The 18550-nt window shown below is 36.8% G+C and overlaps 1 protein-coding gene across 1 annotated transcript in view; it reads left to right on the top strand.

Moving 5' to 3' along the window:
* Positions 1–1835: 1835 nt before the first annotated feature.
* The window catches only part of PCDH15 (protocadherin related 15), a 784172-nt gene continuing 767457 nt past the window's right edge, over positions 1836–18550 (top strand). The window contains exons 1-3 of the mRNA XM_059397646.1: positions 1836–1902; positions 2254–2268; positions 2780–2845. Coding sequence (XP_059253629.1) covers positions 1836–1902; positions 2254–2268; positions 2780–2845 — 148 coding nt within the window. The remainder of the gene's footprint in view (positions 1903–2253; positions 2269–2779; positions 2846–18550) is intronic.

The raw sequence follows: 18550 nt of genomic DNA, 5'->3' as shown, positions 1-18550 counted from the left end.
TCTTGTGAGAAAGACATACTTGTCTTTGCTGTGGTGTAATGTGTGGCATGGAACATCGTGGGCACTGAGGAATTACAGAGAAGAGTCACTGAATCTGCGCTAACAACAAGGAAGATTTTCTGGAAGAGGGGATGCCTTGCCAGGTTTGGTTTTTTTTTGTTTTTTTGTTTTTTTTTTAAAGAAATAGAAGTCAAGCCAGGGAAGAAAAGAAGGAGGAAGGGCATTTGAGCGGATGGCACAGCCAACAAGAATTGGGTTGGTTGTGGCTAGGGAATGGATTGAGTGGAGGGGTCAGGGGGTTAGTTAGAGCTGGGAGGTGGGAAGTCGCACTTGGCTTAGCTGAGTAGAGAAAGCATACCCATACATTTAATGATACCCAGCTGGTGAAGGAATACTTTGGAAAAGTAACTACTCTCTCAAGGACAAAGGGAAGAGATGTTCGGTAATATGAGAACTGCTTCTGGAAAGAACTGATCAGGTTTCGTTTATCCTCTTCTGCACAAATGGCCTCTGCCTTCTTGTGTATCCCATTTCCACTCCCCACATGCATTGTCTCTTTTTCCTTTTAATCATTTATGTTGTCAGTGAACTGATTAAGGAATTGCCTCCACATGGACCACGTTGCCCTACACTTGTGTGATTGTTTATGCATCTTTGTTCTCGTTAGTCTCCAACCTGTTTCACCTGAGACCTTTGAAGAACAGAGCTGTTAATTTTGTATTCCCCTGTTCAGCACAGTGTAATTCATCCACAAATTTTCCTGAGTGAATGAATAATGTTTGAATGCGTAGAGGAATACAAAACTAGATGAAAATATATGAGAACAAGAAGTAAAAGACAAATTCCAAGTGGGGATGTGGGCAAGTTTTCATGAAATAGGAGAAATCATGTTCTACCAAAAGGAGCAGAGCTTTGCTGGGCACAAAGAGGCAAGAATGAATTCAGTTAACAGAACTTCCCTTAAACATCCAAAGTATGTTCCTGCAAGAGTCAGGGGTCTGATATAGCTGAAAGGCACAAAGCTTAATTGTAAATAAACCATGTTGAAACCTGACATCTTTTGAAATATTGTCCTAAACCACTTAGATTTGAAAAGCTTTAAATGGTATCGTAAGAAAGTTTTCTGTACTCTGGAGGAAACATACACGGTTTTGTGCAGAGAGATGCCATTATTTTACCTTTGATTTGGGTGCATGAATGTAATTCTCACGGGATGAATCAATGAACACATGGTGATAACAAAGCTTCTGGGAGGTAGTGAGGAAATCATTGCAAGAGCAGGAGTGACCGTGTATGTCGGGGGTGGAGGAAGGAGGAGGAGTGTAATGACTCTGAGATATTTTAAATCTAAAATGTTGTGACTTGGAGTTCCTAGAACATTAATGAGGAGGCAAAGAAAAACACCGGAGACCTCTGAGATTTTCAGCTCCACGTGAGACAGCATGTACCTTACAGTATAGAATGGAGCATAGTGAAGGCTTTATTATTCATGCCCATGTGCATAATAGAGTTCAAATGAATGAATGGACAAATGAATGCACGAATAAACAGAATCTTCCAAATAACAGACATACTTGGATGGCTTTAAGCAAATCTGTCTTACGCTGTAGTCAAAGGACTGTGCTTTGGAGCTATAACTGCCAACACAGCCCCTTAAGGTTCACGGAAGACCTCCCAGAGTGCTTTACATCTCACAAGCATAGCTGTGACATCTTGTGGGCAAAGGCTTCACATGTTAATTATTATGGATAGTATAGCTCATGGTACTTTTTACATGTTCGTTATCATGAGACTCTTGGCAAGGTATTAGCAGGGCATTAGACAACAAATTGGTCATGTCTCTTGATGTACAGGCACTATCCTTAAGGTTTGTTCAACATAGGGATAATAGACTGTTCAGAAGTAACTTGTATTTCCCTTTTCACAGAGAACATATAAATGTACTTTGTAGTATTTGCAAGCCTATCCATATAATATAATATTAGTAATATAATAACTTTATTATTAAAGTTTGGAGGTGCTAATGACATATATTATCAAGTTACTGTGTTAATATTACATTAAAACTGGAAAATCTGAGAGAAGGATTTTATGTATTTCTTTTCCTCAAGTCATTATGTGATGTATCTGTTGTTATATAGTGCTATTTATATCTTTCAATCCACACTAAATATATACATATATTCTTTCTTCCTTTCTTTCCTCCATTTTTCTGATCTGCTTCCATTGATGACTCTATACTTTTGACTCCAGACTGGCAATATGAGGGTAAGATGACAAAAATAAAAATGCCAAACAACCTCATGAACACTGCTTGTCTGTCTTTGTTTCATTCTCTTTAGAACATTATTAAAATTCTATTCACTCCCTTTAATTAGACCCTTTATCACAATTAAAGTCCAATTATGTTTGTTTCTGTTGTGAAGCTTTAATTACAATTTATCCTTGTTAATCATTCCTTTATGTTATTTCTTTGGGTTAAATTACCATCCCATTATCTCTGTCCTGAAGGACTTCTGCTCTCCAGTGGTCTCTGCTGGTGTTTTCTCAGTAAGATTTGAGTAGTTTTGTGGTGTACAAAGTGATTGTGTTATGATGTCGCAAGGAATCTATGTGGTTCTCATGAAATTTTTTTAAGCTAAAAAATTATTAAAAGTAAAGTAATGATGCCTATTGATTTGATTGTGGGATTTTTCTTTTTTAAATATCAATGAATTTCATCTCAGGGTGATTGTCCTGCAGTTGCTTCTTCTTACCTTTGGTTGTTTTCTCTCTTTAGATTGCAAACTAGCTAGGGGAGGACCACCAGCCACCATAGTTGCTATCGATGAAGAAAGTCGGAATGGTGAGTGAACTTTGAATTTTACAAATGACTTCTCTTCTCCTTTCAACCCCAGACTTGCTACATGTGGAAGTACTAAAGGAAAGCTGCAGCCCAAATCCACAAACCGCACTCCCTTAATTTCTTCCCTGTACGAACTTGAATTAGGACCTATGCTGGAAATGCTTTACTTGTTTAATATAGGAGAAACTTCTCCATGACTAGAAAGGTTGTTCATTCTTGATCGTAAAGGAGCATTTTACTCAGGATCAGTCCGAAAGAGTGCTTTCAGATAGGGCTGGGGTTTTTCTTTGTCAGTGGGTAGAGTTGACTATCGTGCATATAAACACCTGGTCACCTAAGTAAGATACACTGCATTCTTCCAAAAGAAGTGGACCACAAGGTAAGCCTTCCACAGCCCGCTTATGCTGGCTGGAATCTGGTAAGGTTTAAGCTCCATAGTCTACCAGACATGGGCATTTATGAATGGTTAATGGTAAAACTGGAAATTCTTAGGAACAGAGAACCTGACCAAAGGTTCTGAGAGCAGAGGAAGAAGCTTGCATGTTGGTTCAGGTCGTCTGCCATAAAGAACAACTAATATCAAATCCACATTACATTCTTCAAGAAGTACTTTTCCTTATCAAAGCCCAAAATAAATACATTTGGTACTTTGTTCTACAATTCTCTCTGAGCCTCTTTCATCTCCAGTGTGTGTGTTTACAGATTCTTCTTCCCTGTTAGGACTGCAGTAAAACAGTATCTCTCGAGGCTTGGTTTCTGTTTCAAACTATTCTAAGTGTGCGAGTGTGCTCTGAGGCACAGTTTGTGTACTAATTCCACAGTGGACTTTCCATTGGGCTTCCATTGGGTTTGTTTGGTCCATGTTTTCTGTCTGCTTGAAAAAAGTCTGTCTTCCAGACTTATATATACATATACATATGGGGCTTATTAGAGAATTATCTTTTTTCCTGGAATTTAACCCACATAAATCTTGAAGCCTTCTATGACATAAGTGATACTTTCATTGTTCCACATTAGAAACATTCCTTTATTCCTTCGAAGAGTTGGCCTAATTCTTTTTATTCTTGCATATCCTTTGGAATTAGCCAAAAATATCCATAGCTTTGCTGGCTTCTGTTTAAACAAAATAAATGATCTGTACTAAATTTTAGCAACATTTAAAAAATCACAAAACCTTGAGTTTTCTCATTATTTTTTAAAAAGCCAGTCTGGGGGTGCTGGGGTGGCTCAGTCGTTAAGCTCCCGCCTTTGGCTCAGGTCATGATTCTAGGGTCCTGGGATCGGGCCCCACATTGGGCTGTCTGCTTAGTGGGAAGCCTGCTTCTCCCTCTCATGCTCCTCCAACTTGTGTTCCCTCTCTCACTGTGACTTTCTCTGTCAAATAAATAAATAATATCTTAAAAAAAAAAAGCCAGTCTGTATTGAGCCTGAAAGCAGATAAAGTCGATGCATTATTATGATGTTTTTGAATAAGTTCAAAGTAAATCTTATGTGTGTCTACAGAAAATGAAAAAAAAAAAGAATACCAAAAAATTTTTTCATACATGTAGAAAATCATGGTTTATTTATCATTAACTATTTTTGAAATACAAATCTATAATATTTCAAAAACAAATCTACAAGGAAAACAGTTTGTCTTTTTAACCAGAAACCAAAAAGGGGAAAAAAAAAGTGATAGAATGCCATTCTCTATTTTAGTTTCTTTATTGTTCACTGATTCACTTGAACACCTATGCTGAGTTGAACTAAAGCACTTAGTTTTATTAAATAATTTTGTTTTAACATGTTTTAACATACAGAGCTTATTTTGCCAAATGTCCTGAGTAATGATGATATTTTGCCTCCTTTTTTATGACTCAGTCTCATTTTCCAAAGGACCAGGAGCTCAGCAGACATGTTACCATAGAGTATCCGGTAGTGCGTGTGATAAGCGTTCAATATTTGTGTTGTAGAAGCAAGTGGCATGATACAGCGTAGGAACATTGTATTCTTTAATTGGCATATTTTGTAGAAACTGCCAACTCCTCAGAATCCTGCCAAAGTCATTTGAGTGTCATCACATGGAATATAAATACTTGTCTAGAGACTAAATGTTTGCATTTTTATTTTACATTAAATTTCTAAAAATATGATCAAGTGAACCTCTGCCAAAGATTATAATACAGTGCGCAGTCATCCTTGTCTCAAAAGTCTGCAGGAAGCAATGCATGAAAATGTGTTTCATATTTTTCTTCAGGCCATCTAAGAAACTTCCAGTCAGACAGTTCATTCTGAGCCTCCTCTTAAACTACCTTAATTTCTCTTTTTCTGAATCTTTTAATTAGTAGCAATAAAACATGTGGGTATTTGATTTTATCAATATAATACACATCATTTTTAAGTTTTGGGACTTCTTTTTTTTAATTTAATTTATTTATTTGTCAGAAAGAGAGAGAGAGGAGTGAGAGCGAGCACAGGCAGACAGCGTGGCAGGCAGAGGCAGAGGGAGAAGCAGGCTCCCTGCCCAGCAAGGAGCCTGATGTGGGACTCAATCCCAGGACGCTGGGATTATGACCTGAGCCAAAGGCAATCGCTTAACCAACTGAGCCACTCAGGTGTCCCTAAGTTTTGGGACTTCTTAAAAGAAAGGCAGAGGGGCACCAGGATGGCTCAGTCAGTTAAGTGTCTGACTTTTGGTTTCAGCTCAGGTCATGATCTCAGGGTCGTGAGATCGAGCCCCACACTGGGCTCTGCACTCAGCAGGGAGCCTGCTTGAGATTGTCTCCATCTCCCTCTCCTTCTGTCCTTCCCCACCGCTAGTGCTCTCTCTCTCTCTCTGTCAAATAAAATGAATAAGTAAAATCTTTTAAAAAATAAGGCAGAGCAAATCCCTTATCAAGCCAAAATAGTAAGTTTATTGTGTGTCAGCTTACCTTTGGTTTGCTTTATTGATGTCTACAGGTATTGTAGACATGTATTGCTAAATCTGTCCTCCACTAAAGTAGAGCTTTTAATAGCTCAGCTTTTAAAAAATATATATACTTAATTTTCTCATGTAAGTCATTGACATACATTTATAGAATGTCCATTATTTGTCACAGGCTTCTGCATCATTCATAATTTTTAGACTCTGGGGGATGGGAATATTTCCTCTTTGTGGATATGTATGCTAAATGTATGCTAAATATGTATGTTAAATGCATTTGCACAAATATGTATGTTTGAAAGAATTAATGGGTGGAGAGCCATAAACTTCTTAGTAACTCTGGACTCTTTTCAGTTCTTCCCCTCTTTGAACATTATTCTCAACAGCATACGAAGAGATTCTTTATCTTGCCCACAATCTGGACCAGGAGTTTATATTCATCAAAACTATAAGAAAATCAAGCTTCGGTTTTAAGGACACAAAGTCAACACAAAAATGGGCAAACGCTGGCTCCTGACAACCATCAGAAATCTGTCAAGCTAAAGTGGGCTCAGTGTGCAATCCCATTTAGAGAGGAGAATGTGTACCGAGAAATGGACTTGGATGTATTTTCTTGCTCAGGAAAGTGAGAAATATATAAAAATTCCTTCTGGAGAACTTATGTCTACACAAAAGCCCACACATGGATGTTTATAGCAACTTTATATCTAATTTCTAAAACTTGGAAGCAACCTAGATGTCCTTCAGTCAGTGAATGGATAAACTGTGGTGTATCCACACAAATTCCGTGTGAAAAAGAAAGAGCTGTCAAACCATGAAAGACAAGAAAGAATCCTTTAAAAAATAATAATAATTTATGTTTTAATTATTTAACACACAGTGTTATCATTAACACACAGTGTTACATTAGTTTCAGGTGGATAATATACTGATTTAGCTATTCTAAACATTATTCAGGGCTCATCAAAAGACGTATACTCTTAATCCCTGTTACCTATTTAATCCATCCTCCCTCCTGCCTCTGCTAACCACCAGTGTGTTCTCTATAATTAAGAGTGGTTTCTTTAAAAAAAAAAAAATTAGAGGGAGAGTGTGGTTTCTTTGTGTCTTTTTTTTTGTTTGTTTCCTCAATTCCACATGAGTGAAGTCATATGGTATTTGTCTTCCTCTGACTGATTTATTTCACTTAGCATGATACTCTAGATCCTCCCATGTTGTTGCAAATGGCAAGATTTCATCATATATATATACAGACACACATACATATCTTCTTTTTGTATTCATCTATCAATGCACACTTGAGTTACTTCCATATTTTGGCTATGGTAAATAATGCTGCAATAAACATACGAGTGCATTAATCTTTTTGAATTACTTTTTGGGATGCTTTGGGTAGATAATCAGTAGTGAAATTACTGGATCATATAGTAATTCTACTTTTAATTTTTTGAGGGATCTCCATACTGTTTTCTCTAGTGGCTGCACAGTTTATATTCCCATTAACAGTGCATGAGGGTTCCTTTTTCTCCACATCCTCACTAACACCTGTTGTTTCTTTCTTTTTTTTTTTTTTAAATTTTAGCCATTCTGATGGGTATAAGATGATATCTCATTGTGGTTTTGATTTGCATTTTCCTGATGATGAGCGATGTTGAACATCTTTTCACATGTCTGTGGACCACCTTTATGTCTTCTTTGGGTACATGTCTGTTCATGGCTTCTGCCCATTTTTTAATTGGATTTTAAATATTTTGGATACTAACCATTTATTGGATAAATCATTTTCAAATATCTTCTCCCATTCAGTAGTCAGTCTTTTTGTTTTGTTGATTGTTTTCTTTACTATGCAGAAGCTTTTCATTTTGATGTATTCCTAATATTTTATTTTTGCTTTTAGTTCCCTTGCCTTAGGAGACATACCTAGAAATGTGTTGCCATAGCAGAGAATGTTCATGTACCCTTGAAAAGAATGTGTATGCTGCTCTTTTAGGATGGAGTGTTCTGAATATATTTGTTAGATCTATCTGATCCAAAGTATCATTCAAGGATACTCTTTCCTTATCTCCTATTTGGATGATCTTTCCAATGATTCAAGTGAGGTGTTAAAGCTCCCTACTGTTATTGTACAACTATTGGTCACTTGTTTCGTGCTTGTTATTAGCAGCTTCATGTATGTGGATGCTCTCTTATTGGGTGCATAAATGTTTAAAATTGTTATATTTCTTCTTGTTGGATTGTTCCCTTTATGGTTATATAGAGTCCTTCTTTGTCTCTTGTTAGAGTCTTTGTTTTAAAATCTATTTTGTAGATGGGTAGGAATTTTAAATGCACATAAATAAGTGAAAGAAGCCGATCTGGAAAATCTACATATGTATGATTCTAACTGGAAAGGTAAACTATGGAGATATTCTGGAAAAGGCAAAGTTATGGAGAAAATAAAAAATTCTGTAGTCTGGGGGTGAGTGGGACAGAGATAGATAAGGAGAACACAGAGGATTTTTAGAGCATGAAAATACTCTGTATGATATATTTTTTTAAAGATTTTATTTATTTATTTGACAGGCAGAGATCACAAGTAGGCAGAGAGGCAGGCAGAGAGAGAGAGGAGGAAGCAGGCTTCCTGCTGAGCAGAGAGCCCCATGTGGGGCTCGATCCCAGAACCCTGGAATCATGACCTGAGCCCAAGTCAGAGGCTTTAATCCACTGAGCCACCCAGGCACCCTCTGTATGATATTTTAATGATGGATTTATGTCATCATACATTTGCCTAAACCCAAAGAGTGCACATTACTGAGAGGGAACCTTAAGGTAAATTGTGGACTTTGGGTGATTATGATGTGTCAGTATAGGCTTATCCTTTAAAAAAAAAATACCATTCTCATAGTGGTGTTGATAATAGAAGATGCTATTTGTATGTGGGCACAGGAGAATCTCTTTCTGTCCCTTTCATTTTTTGTTGTAAACCCAGAACTTCTCTAAAAAAATAGTCTTTGGGCACCTGGGTTGCTCAGTAGGTTAAGCCTCTGCCGTTGGCACAGGTCATGATCTCCAGGTTCTGGGATCAAGTCCTGCATCAGGCTCCCTGCTCAGTGGGGAGTCTGCTTCTCCCTCTCTCTCTGGCCGCCTCTCTGCCTACTTAGGATTTCTGTCTGTCAAATAAATAAATAAAATCTTTAAAAATAGAAGTCTTTAAAAATATTTCTGGAAGTACATGTTCTAGGTCCATTGGATTCCAAGTTGTTTATGGCATTGAGTCCTTACTGGAAGGAGGGAGGAGGAGTTACATGGGGACCATGGATAGTCTGCCCTCAAGTGCCAGCTACTATATGGCAATGGGGGCATGGCTTCCAAACAGGTTTGAGGACATCCAGTTCAGGCTAATCCTCAGAAACTGGATAAGTGCATAGGCAGTGCTAAAGCAAGAGGACAAAAAAAAATTACACTGTAGTTGTACAAAATAGAAAGATTTAGAGGCAGAGGATATCACTATCTAAATGATGGATTCAAGACCCATCTTAAAGGTCCTTTATAGATTTATAGTTAGAAAGATATTGTGGGCTGGCAGCAAATTTAAGAAATGAACAATGATGCTGAGGGTCTCTAGAATTTGAATGTAGAATCCAATAAATGAGACCGCAGCTGACTCAATGGGGAAGTTTGCTCTTTGTTCTCAGGTTGCATTTCAAAGCCAAGGTATGAATGAGGCTGAGGATTATAGATCCCTACATGCTTCCTGGAAGATAGGGGAGGTCACAGACAGGAGCGATGATTTCATTTTGTCACTCCTTCCCCACAATTGCTCTAGTCCAAGTGCACAGTTAGGGGAGGGAAGGAAGGGATGTGGAGGTTGGTCCCTTCCTTGAAACAGTTATGATACAAGGGACATTTAAGTTCCTCAGCATTCTTTTCCTTCCATTGCCCAAACCACTAGTCTTATAAAAGGAGGAGATTCCATTTTTATGTTGATGTTTTTCTTTCCTTATAATTGTCAGTTACATAAACTTGAGTTTCTAAGAAGGAGTTCATCAGACTCCACCCCCCACACCTCCAAAGGGTCCCACATGAAATTATACACAGACTTAGTAAAAGATTACTTGTGCTCATGGACAGAAAAAAATCTTCATGTAATCAACATGTTTTAATGAAAATTCCCTAAGTTTAAACAAAGTGTGATGTCATAAAAATCTTTGTCGTCCAAGTCGTCAGAACTGTCGTCAGAACTCATCAGTTTTGCCTATTTTTACTCATTCTTCTTCATTCTCCAAAGAGAAAAGAGTCTAAACTGGCTGCAGTTTTGTACCATCAGAATGGAAGAAGTGTAGGCTCTTTATGGAATGGTACATGGTAGAAGATGATGCAAACCACAGCTGTGAGACTGCATGGGCTATTCAGGAAGAGGCGGAACTGGGGAATCAAGATGGCAGGTGTCAGGCAGCTGGGATAGCTGTGTTCTTTTCAGGTGAAGTGAGGGTCTCCCAAGAAGTTGTGCCTGCTGGGAATGCGTAGTAGATGCAAAATGTTTCAATAACCATTGTCATAGACAGATTCCTTGGCTCTTGTAAATATTGGTAGAAATGTTGTTGAAGATTGAAATTCTTATGTGGGCCTGTCATTGAGCCATGCTTCCTTCAGTGTGTCAAAACTGGGACTCTGGTTTAAGGTGTCCCTAGATTTAATTTTCTTGTCTCACTGTCACTGTCTCTTTTTCTCATAATCAATAACTATTTTGGTTATTTCAAATAAGGAATATAATAACCAAGTGTTGCCCACATGACTTATATATTAAATAAAATTTGAATTACAACATACCTTCTCAGATATGAAGCTTTTAAAAAGTTGGATAGAGGTTTAGTCATGAAAAAAATGGAGGAAGAATCAGGTGACTGTGTCTTGTGAGAGGTTTGGAATGTTTGTTGTAAACCACTACTTTCTTTAGTCACTTTAATTCCAGCTCTTTCGTGCATTGTCATCTCATTGCTATTGTACAATGTTTGTTTCTTTCTTTGATGTCTTCATTATTTAATCCCAGAATAATTCTATATCTGAACTATGAAAAAATTAAAAGACAAATTTAAAACAAAACAAAATATGGTTTTATGCAGATGACTATATATTGTATACTATACATTAGGAAACACAGCAACCATGGCAATGATAGAAACTGCAAAGATTACAATGAATTAATGGATGACTGCATAAGCCAATGAAATACTGACGTAAGACTAGAATTTTTTATGGAGTTATGAAGGGTCATCAGTGATGACATCAAGCAATCAATTTTTAGCCTAAAATGGCACTTTTGTTTTTTCTGCATAAGTAGGGAAAATATTTTCTTTTTGTTCTATAATTTGTAACATTCTAACTTGATTCTTAACTGCCAAAGAAATTATATGTTTTTATAAGGCGTTACTGGTCTTCTGGCTAGATTGCTGGTGGATGTTGCATAGGACCAAACTCATGATTACGGATTTCCTTATTGTCATTTTATTGTTGAATTTCCCCAGTCTTTACCAAGTCATTATGAGTTCTTTCCAGTGGAAGATGTACTCAGAAATGAGGAAAGAGATTTTTTCCATAAAGTATGAAGGAGTTAAATGAAGCTATCCAAAATACACTTGCTGGCCTAAAGTGATGTTAAAAAAAAAAAAAAAATCATCAATTCTTCATGTATTTTAATCCTCTTACTATTATGCCTGTAAGACAACTCTTATAAGAGGAAACAATTTGGCTCTTCTCATTACGGTTTAAACTACATATGCAATGGTGCATCGTGCTTCTTTCCAAAGAGTCATTTTCTAAAAGGTCAGCAGCTTCAAACCTCCTGAATATATAACTGAAATGATAAGTAAATAGAAAAGTTTCCAAGCATTAAGGAAATAGGTTGTTATTTATCTCCTCAAGTTATCTAGAATTTTATTGACATTAAATCATACATTATAGTTCATTAATGATCAATGATCTTTCTTTGCTTTTTTTTTTTTTTTTTTTTTTAGTACCCAATATGCAGTGAGATTGCTGGAGTAATGGAAGGATCATAAAACATGGGGCAGGAGAAATGCAAAGGGCAGAGAGAAGTCAAAAAGGCCAGCAAGTCAGGGCACTTGATATAAGGAAGACATATCTGTGAAAGTGAGCAGCCCCTCCTTTACTGTTTAAATTTCAAAATGCTAATGTTATTAACAATGGTGAAAAGATTTAGTAGTGGAAAATAACCCCTGGTCTCTAAGGAAGTGAAAAGTACATTTAAAGAAATTCTATTCTAATTGTATTTTTCCTTGTTGTTTAAACCCTTTCTTTTAATCACATGTCTAATTATAATAAGCCTGAATCATAGAGAATTAAGCTGTATTACACACACTCACATATATACACGATCCCAGATGATGCTGTTCTCATGAGCCTTTGTCTATAGAGAGTATCTACATCATAAATCATTATTGATTTATTTGTGTAGATTGTTGGAACTCAGGCCATGGGCAATGGTGGGCAGTAAGAGTGAGCCTTTATATTAGGCAGAAAAGTCTGTTAGGTTCTGTCCACTTATAACCATGCAGAAAAGAAGGCCCTCGGGTTTTTTTATTGTTTGTCTTATCAGAACAATAGGAAATTCTGTATATTTAAGATGCATTGTAATTTAAATTTTGATTCCTTTAATGAGCCCCCAAAAAAACACATCTGTGTGTCTCATGTGGCCTGTAGGCACTGATATTTTGACTTCTAATTTAGGCAGCAAAGACGAGAGAATTGAGTTAGGATGGTGTAAAAGATAGAGGTTCTTCTACATGGGAGAAACAGCCTCCTGAGAGTGAGTTGGCTTTGAGTTTTCTCTGCATATCCCAGACTCTCTTGACATGTAGGTTGTGTAATTTTTTAGTTTAGTTGGGGAGTGAATCTCTGATGGAAATTACTTAGGAACTTAGGGATAGAAGAAGCACCAAAGTTTAATTTCAGGGGATATTCTCTGCCCAGAACCTTCTAAGAAATGTCCTCATCAGTTCTTCAACATGTGTGCTCTCCTTGGGCTTGATTCCACCATTTTCTGGACTTTGTACCGCCCCCCACCCGCCACCATAGACTTTTCTTTCCAAATTTCCCTGAGTCATGAATGGTTCTTTGATTTCGTCTGTTCCTTGTGATCAAATATTGGCCCCTAGATTATAATGTTGTTATTGAGACATGAAAATGTGATGTAGGTCAGTAGTCTCACTTCTGAAGAGAGGAGTAATAAACATTGTACAAGGTTATGAAACAGTAACCAGGATGGTATGAAACATTTCTTAGACTTAGCATAACTCCTCTAGCAGTTTTCCGAAACAAATGTTCAAATGCCGTGTATTTCTAACTGGAATTGTTAATGTAATTTAATTAAATATGCTTGCAAGTGTGCTATGAGGATTAATGCATATGAAAGTACCAGGTATCCCTTTATCTACAGCTACTTCACAGGACCCTGAAGGATGTGCCAGAGCTTAGCACTTATTTTATATCTGTATCAGAGGATGCAGTTAAAGCAAATAGTACATACTTATTCCTTAGAACAAATAAAAAAGGAATGTCTTAATTGTACTCAATCATGAAAGATTTGGGGAATCCTCACAGCTAGACATCATTAAAATAGATTCAGCTTGGTTAAAATACAAATGAGCTTATCAAATAGAGTGTGTAGATATGCTAATAAGTATGTGGGCTTTCTTTTTAATCTACTCAAAGTATGCGCCACTGGTGACAAGAAGAAAGTTTTTTTTTTTTGCTGTTTTTTTTGGTTTTGTTTTTTATTATGTTATGTTAGTCACCATGTAGTACATCATTATTTTTCTTTCCCATTAAGCAGTAATTTTTATTATGTACTATATAGAAGATGAAATATTGTACAGGGTACAAAGATTATATGTAAAGGAGTTTATAAAGCTACACTATTCTTTTTTTATCTTTTTTTTTTAATTTTATTTTTTTTCAGTGTTCCAGAATTCATTGTTTATGCACCACACCCAGTGGTCCACGCAATACGTGCCCTCCATAATACCCACCACCAGGCTCACCCAACCTTCCCTTCCAAAACCTTCAGTTTGCTTCTCAGAGTCCACAGCCTCTCATGGTTCATCTTCCTTTATGATTTCCTGCAATTCACTTTTCCTTTCCTTCTCCTAATGTCCTCCATGTTTTTTTATCAGTTCTTATTTTTTGTTTTCTAGGTTCCACATTTTGCTAGACAGCAGTTCGTCATTTTTAAGTCTTGAGTGCTAGTGACTTAGCACTGAACATTCCTCTTAACTCAGGACAACCTGGAAACAAAGCTTCCATGACAAGCGTATCCATCTTCTTTTCCCTGCTCTTGCTTTGGCCAGTGTTTTTCTTCTGGTTGGTTTGCTTTTGAAAATTTACAAATCTACAAAATGGTTATTTGACTTTTTGCGTGTGTGTGTGTGTGTGTGTGTGTGTGTGCTTAAGGGGGTTGCTTCTTAAGATGGTTTTGAGGAGAAAAAGAATAGCTTCCAGTCGAGGTGTGCAAGGGAGATTACCCTCCTCAGTTTCTCTACAGGGTTCATTTACTATCCTTCCAAGTGTTTATTTAGTGATGTGAGAGCTCTTATTGGCAACAGACTAAAGGTTACAAATGAATTCAAAACAAATTAAAAACAAAATGAATAATTCAGTGGCTACCCTTGAGACTTTGTCTGAAATCTTTGAAACAATCAATTTAAGATTTCTTTGTAGCGAATAAGCTTTATGCAACACTGTTATAAGCAAACTTGTCCTTTTATTTTTCCTGTTTCTAATGACCAATTACTACCTCTACTAGGTTCCCATGCTGTGACAAGTAGCAATTATGAAAATGAATGTTTTACTTCTATTATTTGAACATTCTTTTGACACCTTTAGTCTTGCTATCTATAAACGATGCCCCACGATGAGCAGGCTCTTGTCACTTAATACCATTTGTTTTTGAAATCTGTTATGAGTCCCAGAAGTAATTATTTCAGCTCAATTTCAGTCTGTTTCAAAATGCCAGCTAAGCCCTGCAAAATACTATGTTTTTCCACCCTTTTCATTCTTTACCGGATGCTACTCCTTCCTTTTTCCCCCTAGTTGAGGCAAAACAATTAAAACAATATCTGACTTTGAGGAAACAAAATATCAGCAATTTGGAATTGAATAAGGACATCATTTTATTTCCTCACATAATCCCAGTTTATGTGCCCACATGAAGTATTTCTAGATTAGAAATCCCTGTTCTGTATATAGAAATATCTTTATCATTGTGAACATTGTGAAATGTGTTTCACAATGTGAAACATTGATAGGAAACTTTAATCATTCTTATAATTATCTTTCTGTTTTTGTTTGTTTATTAGAAGTCTTCAGATAGCATCTTTTGGGCTTTAGTTTTATAAAAACGTGCAGCTTAAATTAACATTTTTGAGATATTATGTTTTATTTTAAGGACTAATATGAATTTAGCATTCTTTCCCATAGGATGTCTATCTTTAATTTAAATTTAAATTTTTAAATTATTGATTATTAGTTAAAATTAAGCCTTGAGGAAGATGTACTTTCTGAATTCTGTGACCCAGTGATTCAGGAATGTCACAAATACTCCTGGTACATTAAGAGAAACTTCTGTGAGTTTTAATACATGCATAAGGCATATAATTGTATTTATATTAACCCAGTGGTTGAGAAACAAGGAGAATCCCCTGTAAATATACAGAACTCAGTTGGACTATAAATATAAATTCATGTGCTGGGGGAACTATGGGATGGAAGACAAACATATAAGCCTGTGGCTAATGTTCTTCTGCCAACGATTGATGGTACCTTTTATCTCCAAAGGGGGAATATTAGGATCATTTATAGTAGATTGCAAGTTTCATAAGAACAAAGAGTGTATTTGCTTTGATTCTTTGTTATGATGCCAGACTGTAGTGAAATGCCTTTAGGCATTGAAAAAAAAATCTATTTTTTGACTGAGTGAATCATTAACAGGAATCCCACAAACACCAGCTACCATCAGGGTTAAATGGCACTTACCTGTCTATGTAGGAGAGTTGAGAGCATTATTATCATGAAGATTTTTCAAAATAATCTGTCACTAATCACAATTTACTGTGCACATAGAAGAATAGATATTGTGTCTGTATTATAAGAGAAAAGAAAGAAGCTTAATAGAACAGACTAGAACAGCCTGTTCTGAAAAGTTTAGTACTCCAAATTTGACATCATTAGACTCAATAGAAACATAGGTCTCAATAAAAATTCTTAATATAAATTCTTTAGATCTGCTACCATGTTTCCTGGGGGCTACCCCTAATTGTAGCCCATAGTTTTTCAATTATATAAGAAAAAAAAAAGGCTAGCATTATGTGAAAGTTAGCTTATTTAGGACGTTATAAAGTTTTAGCACAAATTTTTGTTTTCTCTTTATTTCCAATTGGATTTTAATATTGAAACTGCATGAGATATTTATATTGTTTAAGTAACTGGAGTTGTTGGTATGATAAATAAGGGGGAGAGAAGTTATAAATGCTTATATTTAAGCTTAAAATGTCATGTGAACACTACCATAGTTTATATACAAAGGATGTTTTGTTTTTAATCATTAAATCCTTATTTACATTGGAAAAAAAAAATCTTTTTTGCCTGCATGACCATGTCCACAATGATGAGACACATTTCTTTTTTATTTAGGAAATAGTTGTGATACTATTTACAAATAAGAGGATTTAATATGTATTAAATGAGGAACATCACCCCCCAGTGCAGGCAGGGAGGTACAGACAACCCTCCTACGGGCTGTGGAACCAAGAGAGTCAGACACTGCCTCCAAGCCCTCTCCCTGTTGTCAGGGTCAGGAAAAAACAACAGCAACAAACAAACTGGATGAGTTCAGTGATGGGCTGGCGGTCACATGCAAGAGAGAAGCTACAGAAGCATAGCCTTCCCAGAGGGAGACTCCAGCCTACCATTGGAGAGAAAATGGGGGGGAAAACAAAAAAGGAAAGAAAAGAAAAAAAATGAAGGAAAGGAAGGAAGAGAAAAATTGATCATAATAGCAGAGGCAGGAAGAGAACATTCCCAGATCCCCTCTTCCCCCAAGGAGACACTGAAAGAGGCTGATTTGTCAATGGAGGTGATCTCTCCCAGAGAGAAAGGGAATACTCCACTTGAGAGGGGGCGAGCTGGAGAAGCTCACTTCTCCCCCTAGCTCCTGGAGGACTTGGATGGAAACTTTGCCCCCGGGCGCAGGAGGATACTGAGAAAGAGACAGAAGATTTTGAGATGGTGGCAAAGGGGTTGTGCTCTGCAGAAAGTCCTCCCACAAGCCTCTGGGGGTTCCACCCCCAGATTTCTTTCTACTTGGTCTGCAGGAATCCAAAACACCTGTGCTAAACCCACACTGCCCCCACTCTGCAGGTGGCTCCTTGTATGTGCTCTCAGGTGCACCACAAAAATGACTCCCAGTTAAAAAAAAAAAAAAAAAAAAAAGACTCCCAGTAAATAGGGAGCAAAGAAAACAGGCCACAAGCCACAGTTGGAGGGCAAGGGTAAGCTACAAACCTGAGCTATAGCTCCACCTTCTGGATTCCAAAGAGAAGTTTCTAATAGTCCGGTGAATTGGAAGAACCAAAGAGGAAACCTTAAAAATCTGCCCACAAGAGGGAAGAAGAATAGAGCAGATATACTTCCACAAGGACAGAAAACAAAACAAAGCAAACCTCACATAATGACACCACCTTAGTATGTAACGCTGTATCTGCTGAAAGCAATGGGCAAAGAGTTAAAGAGGTATCAGCTACTTCAAATATGAAAGCTGATATGCATCACTACAAGCAACATGAAAAATCAAGATAATACGGCATCAGGGAAAGAAAATAATAATTCTCCAACAACCAAGCCAAAGGCACAGAATATTGCAATCTAACTGATAAAGAATTTTAAGTAGCAATTTTGAAGAAACTCAGTGAGTTACAAGAAAAATCAGAAAGTAGCAATTTTGAAGAATCTCTGTGAGTTACAGGAAAAATCAGAAAGACAAAACACTGAAATCAGGAATAAAACATGTGAATAAAATGAGTTCTTAACCCCCCCCCCCAAAAAAAAAAAGAGGGAGGGAGGGAATGAGAGAGAGAGAGAGATTATATGAAAGAGAAAGAACCAAACAGATATCCTGAACCAAAGAATTTGGCCAATGAGATAAAGAATGAAACAGAGAGCATCAGTAACAGGGTGGACCAGACAGAAGGAAGAAAAACTGACTTAGAGGATAAGAAGTTTGAAATAACAGGTAAGAGAAAAGGGAAATAAGATTTTTAAAAAAGCAAAGAAAGCCAATAAGAATCACCAAATTCCAAAGAATGACAAATAATAGAATAATCAGGACTCTAGAAGGAGAGGAGGGTACAGTCTATTAAATAATAATAATAAAGAAATAAAACATAAAGAAATTATAGCTGAGAATTTCCCAATCCTGGGAACAACTTAGACATACAAGTCCACAAAGCTGCTAGAACACGTATTATCTCAATGAAAAAAGACATTCTCCAAAACACATTATAATTAATTATAATTTTTTATTTTTTATAAACATATATTTTTTTCCCCAGGGGTACAGGTCTGTGAATCACCAGGTTTACACACTTCACAGCACTCACCAAAGCACATACCCTCCCCAATGTCCATAATCCCACCCCTCTTCTCCCAACCCCCCTCCCTCCAGCAACCCTCAGTTTGTTTTGTGAGATTAAAAGACACTTATGGTTTGTCTCCCTCCCAATCCCATCTTGTTTCATTTATTCTTCTCT

Source organism: Mustela nigripes, chromosome 4 (assembly GCF_022355385.1).
Source record: "Mustela nigripes isolate SB6536 chromosome 4, MUSNIG.SB6536, whole genome shotgun sequence".
Lineage (NCBI taxonomy): Eukaryota > Metazoa > Chordata > Mammalia > Carnivora > Mustelidae > Mustela > Mustela nigripes.
Note: the sequence above shows the minus strand (reverse complement) of the source record. Positions and strands in the feature narration are given on the sequence as shown.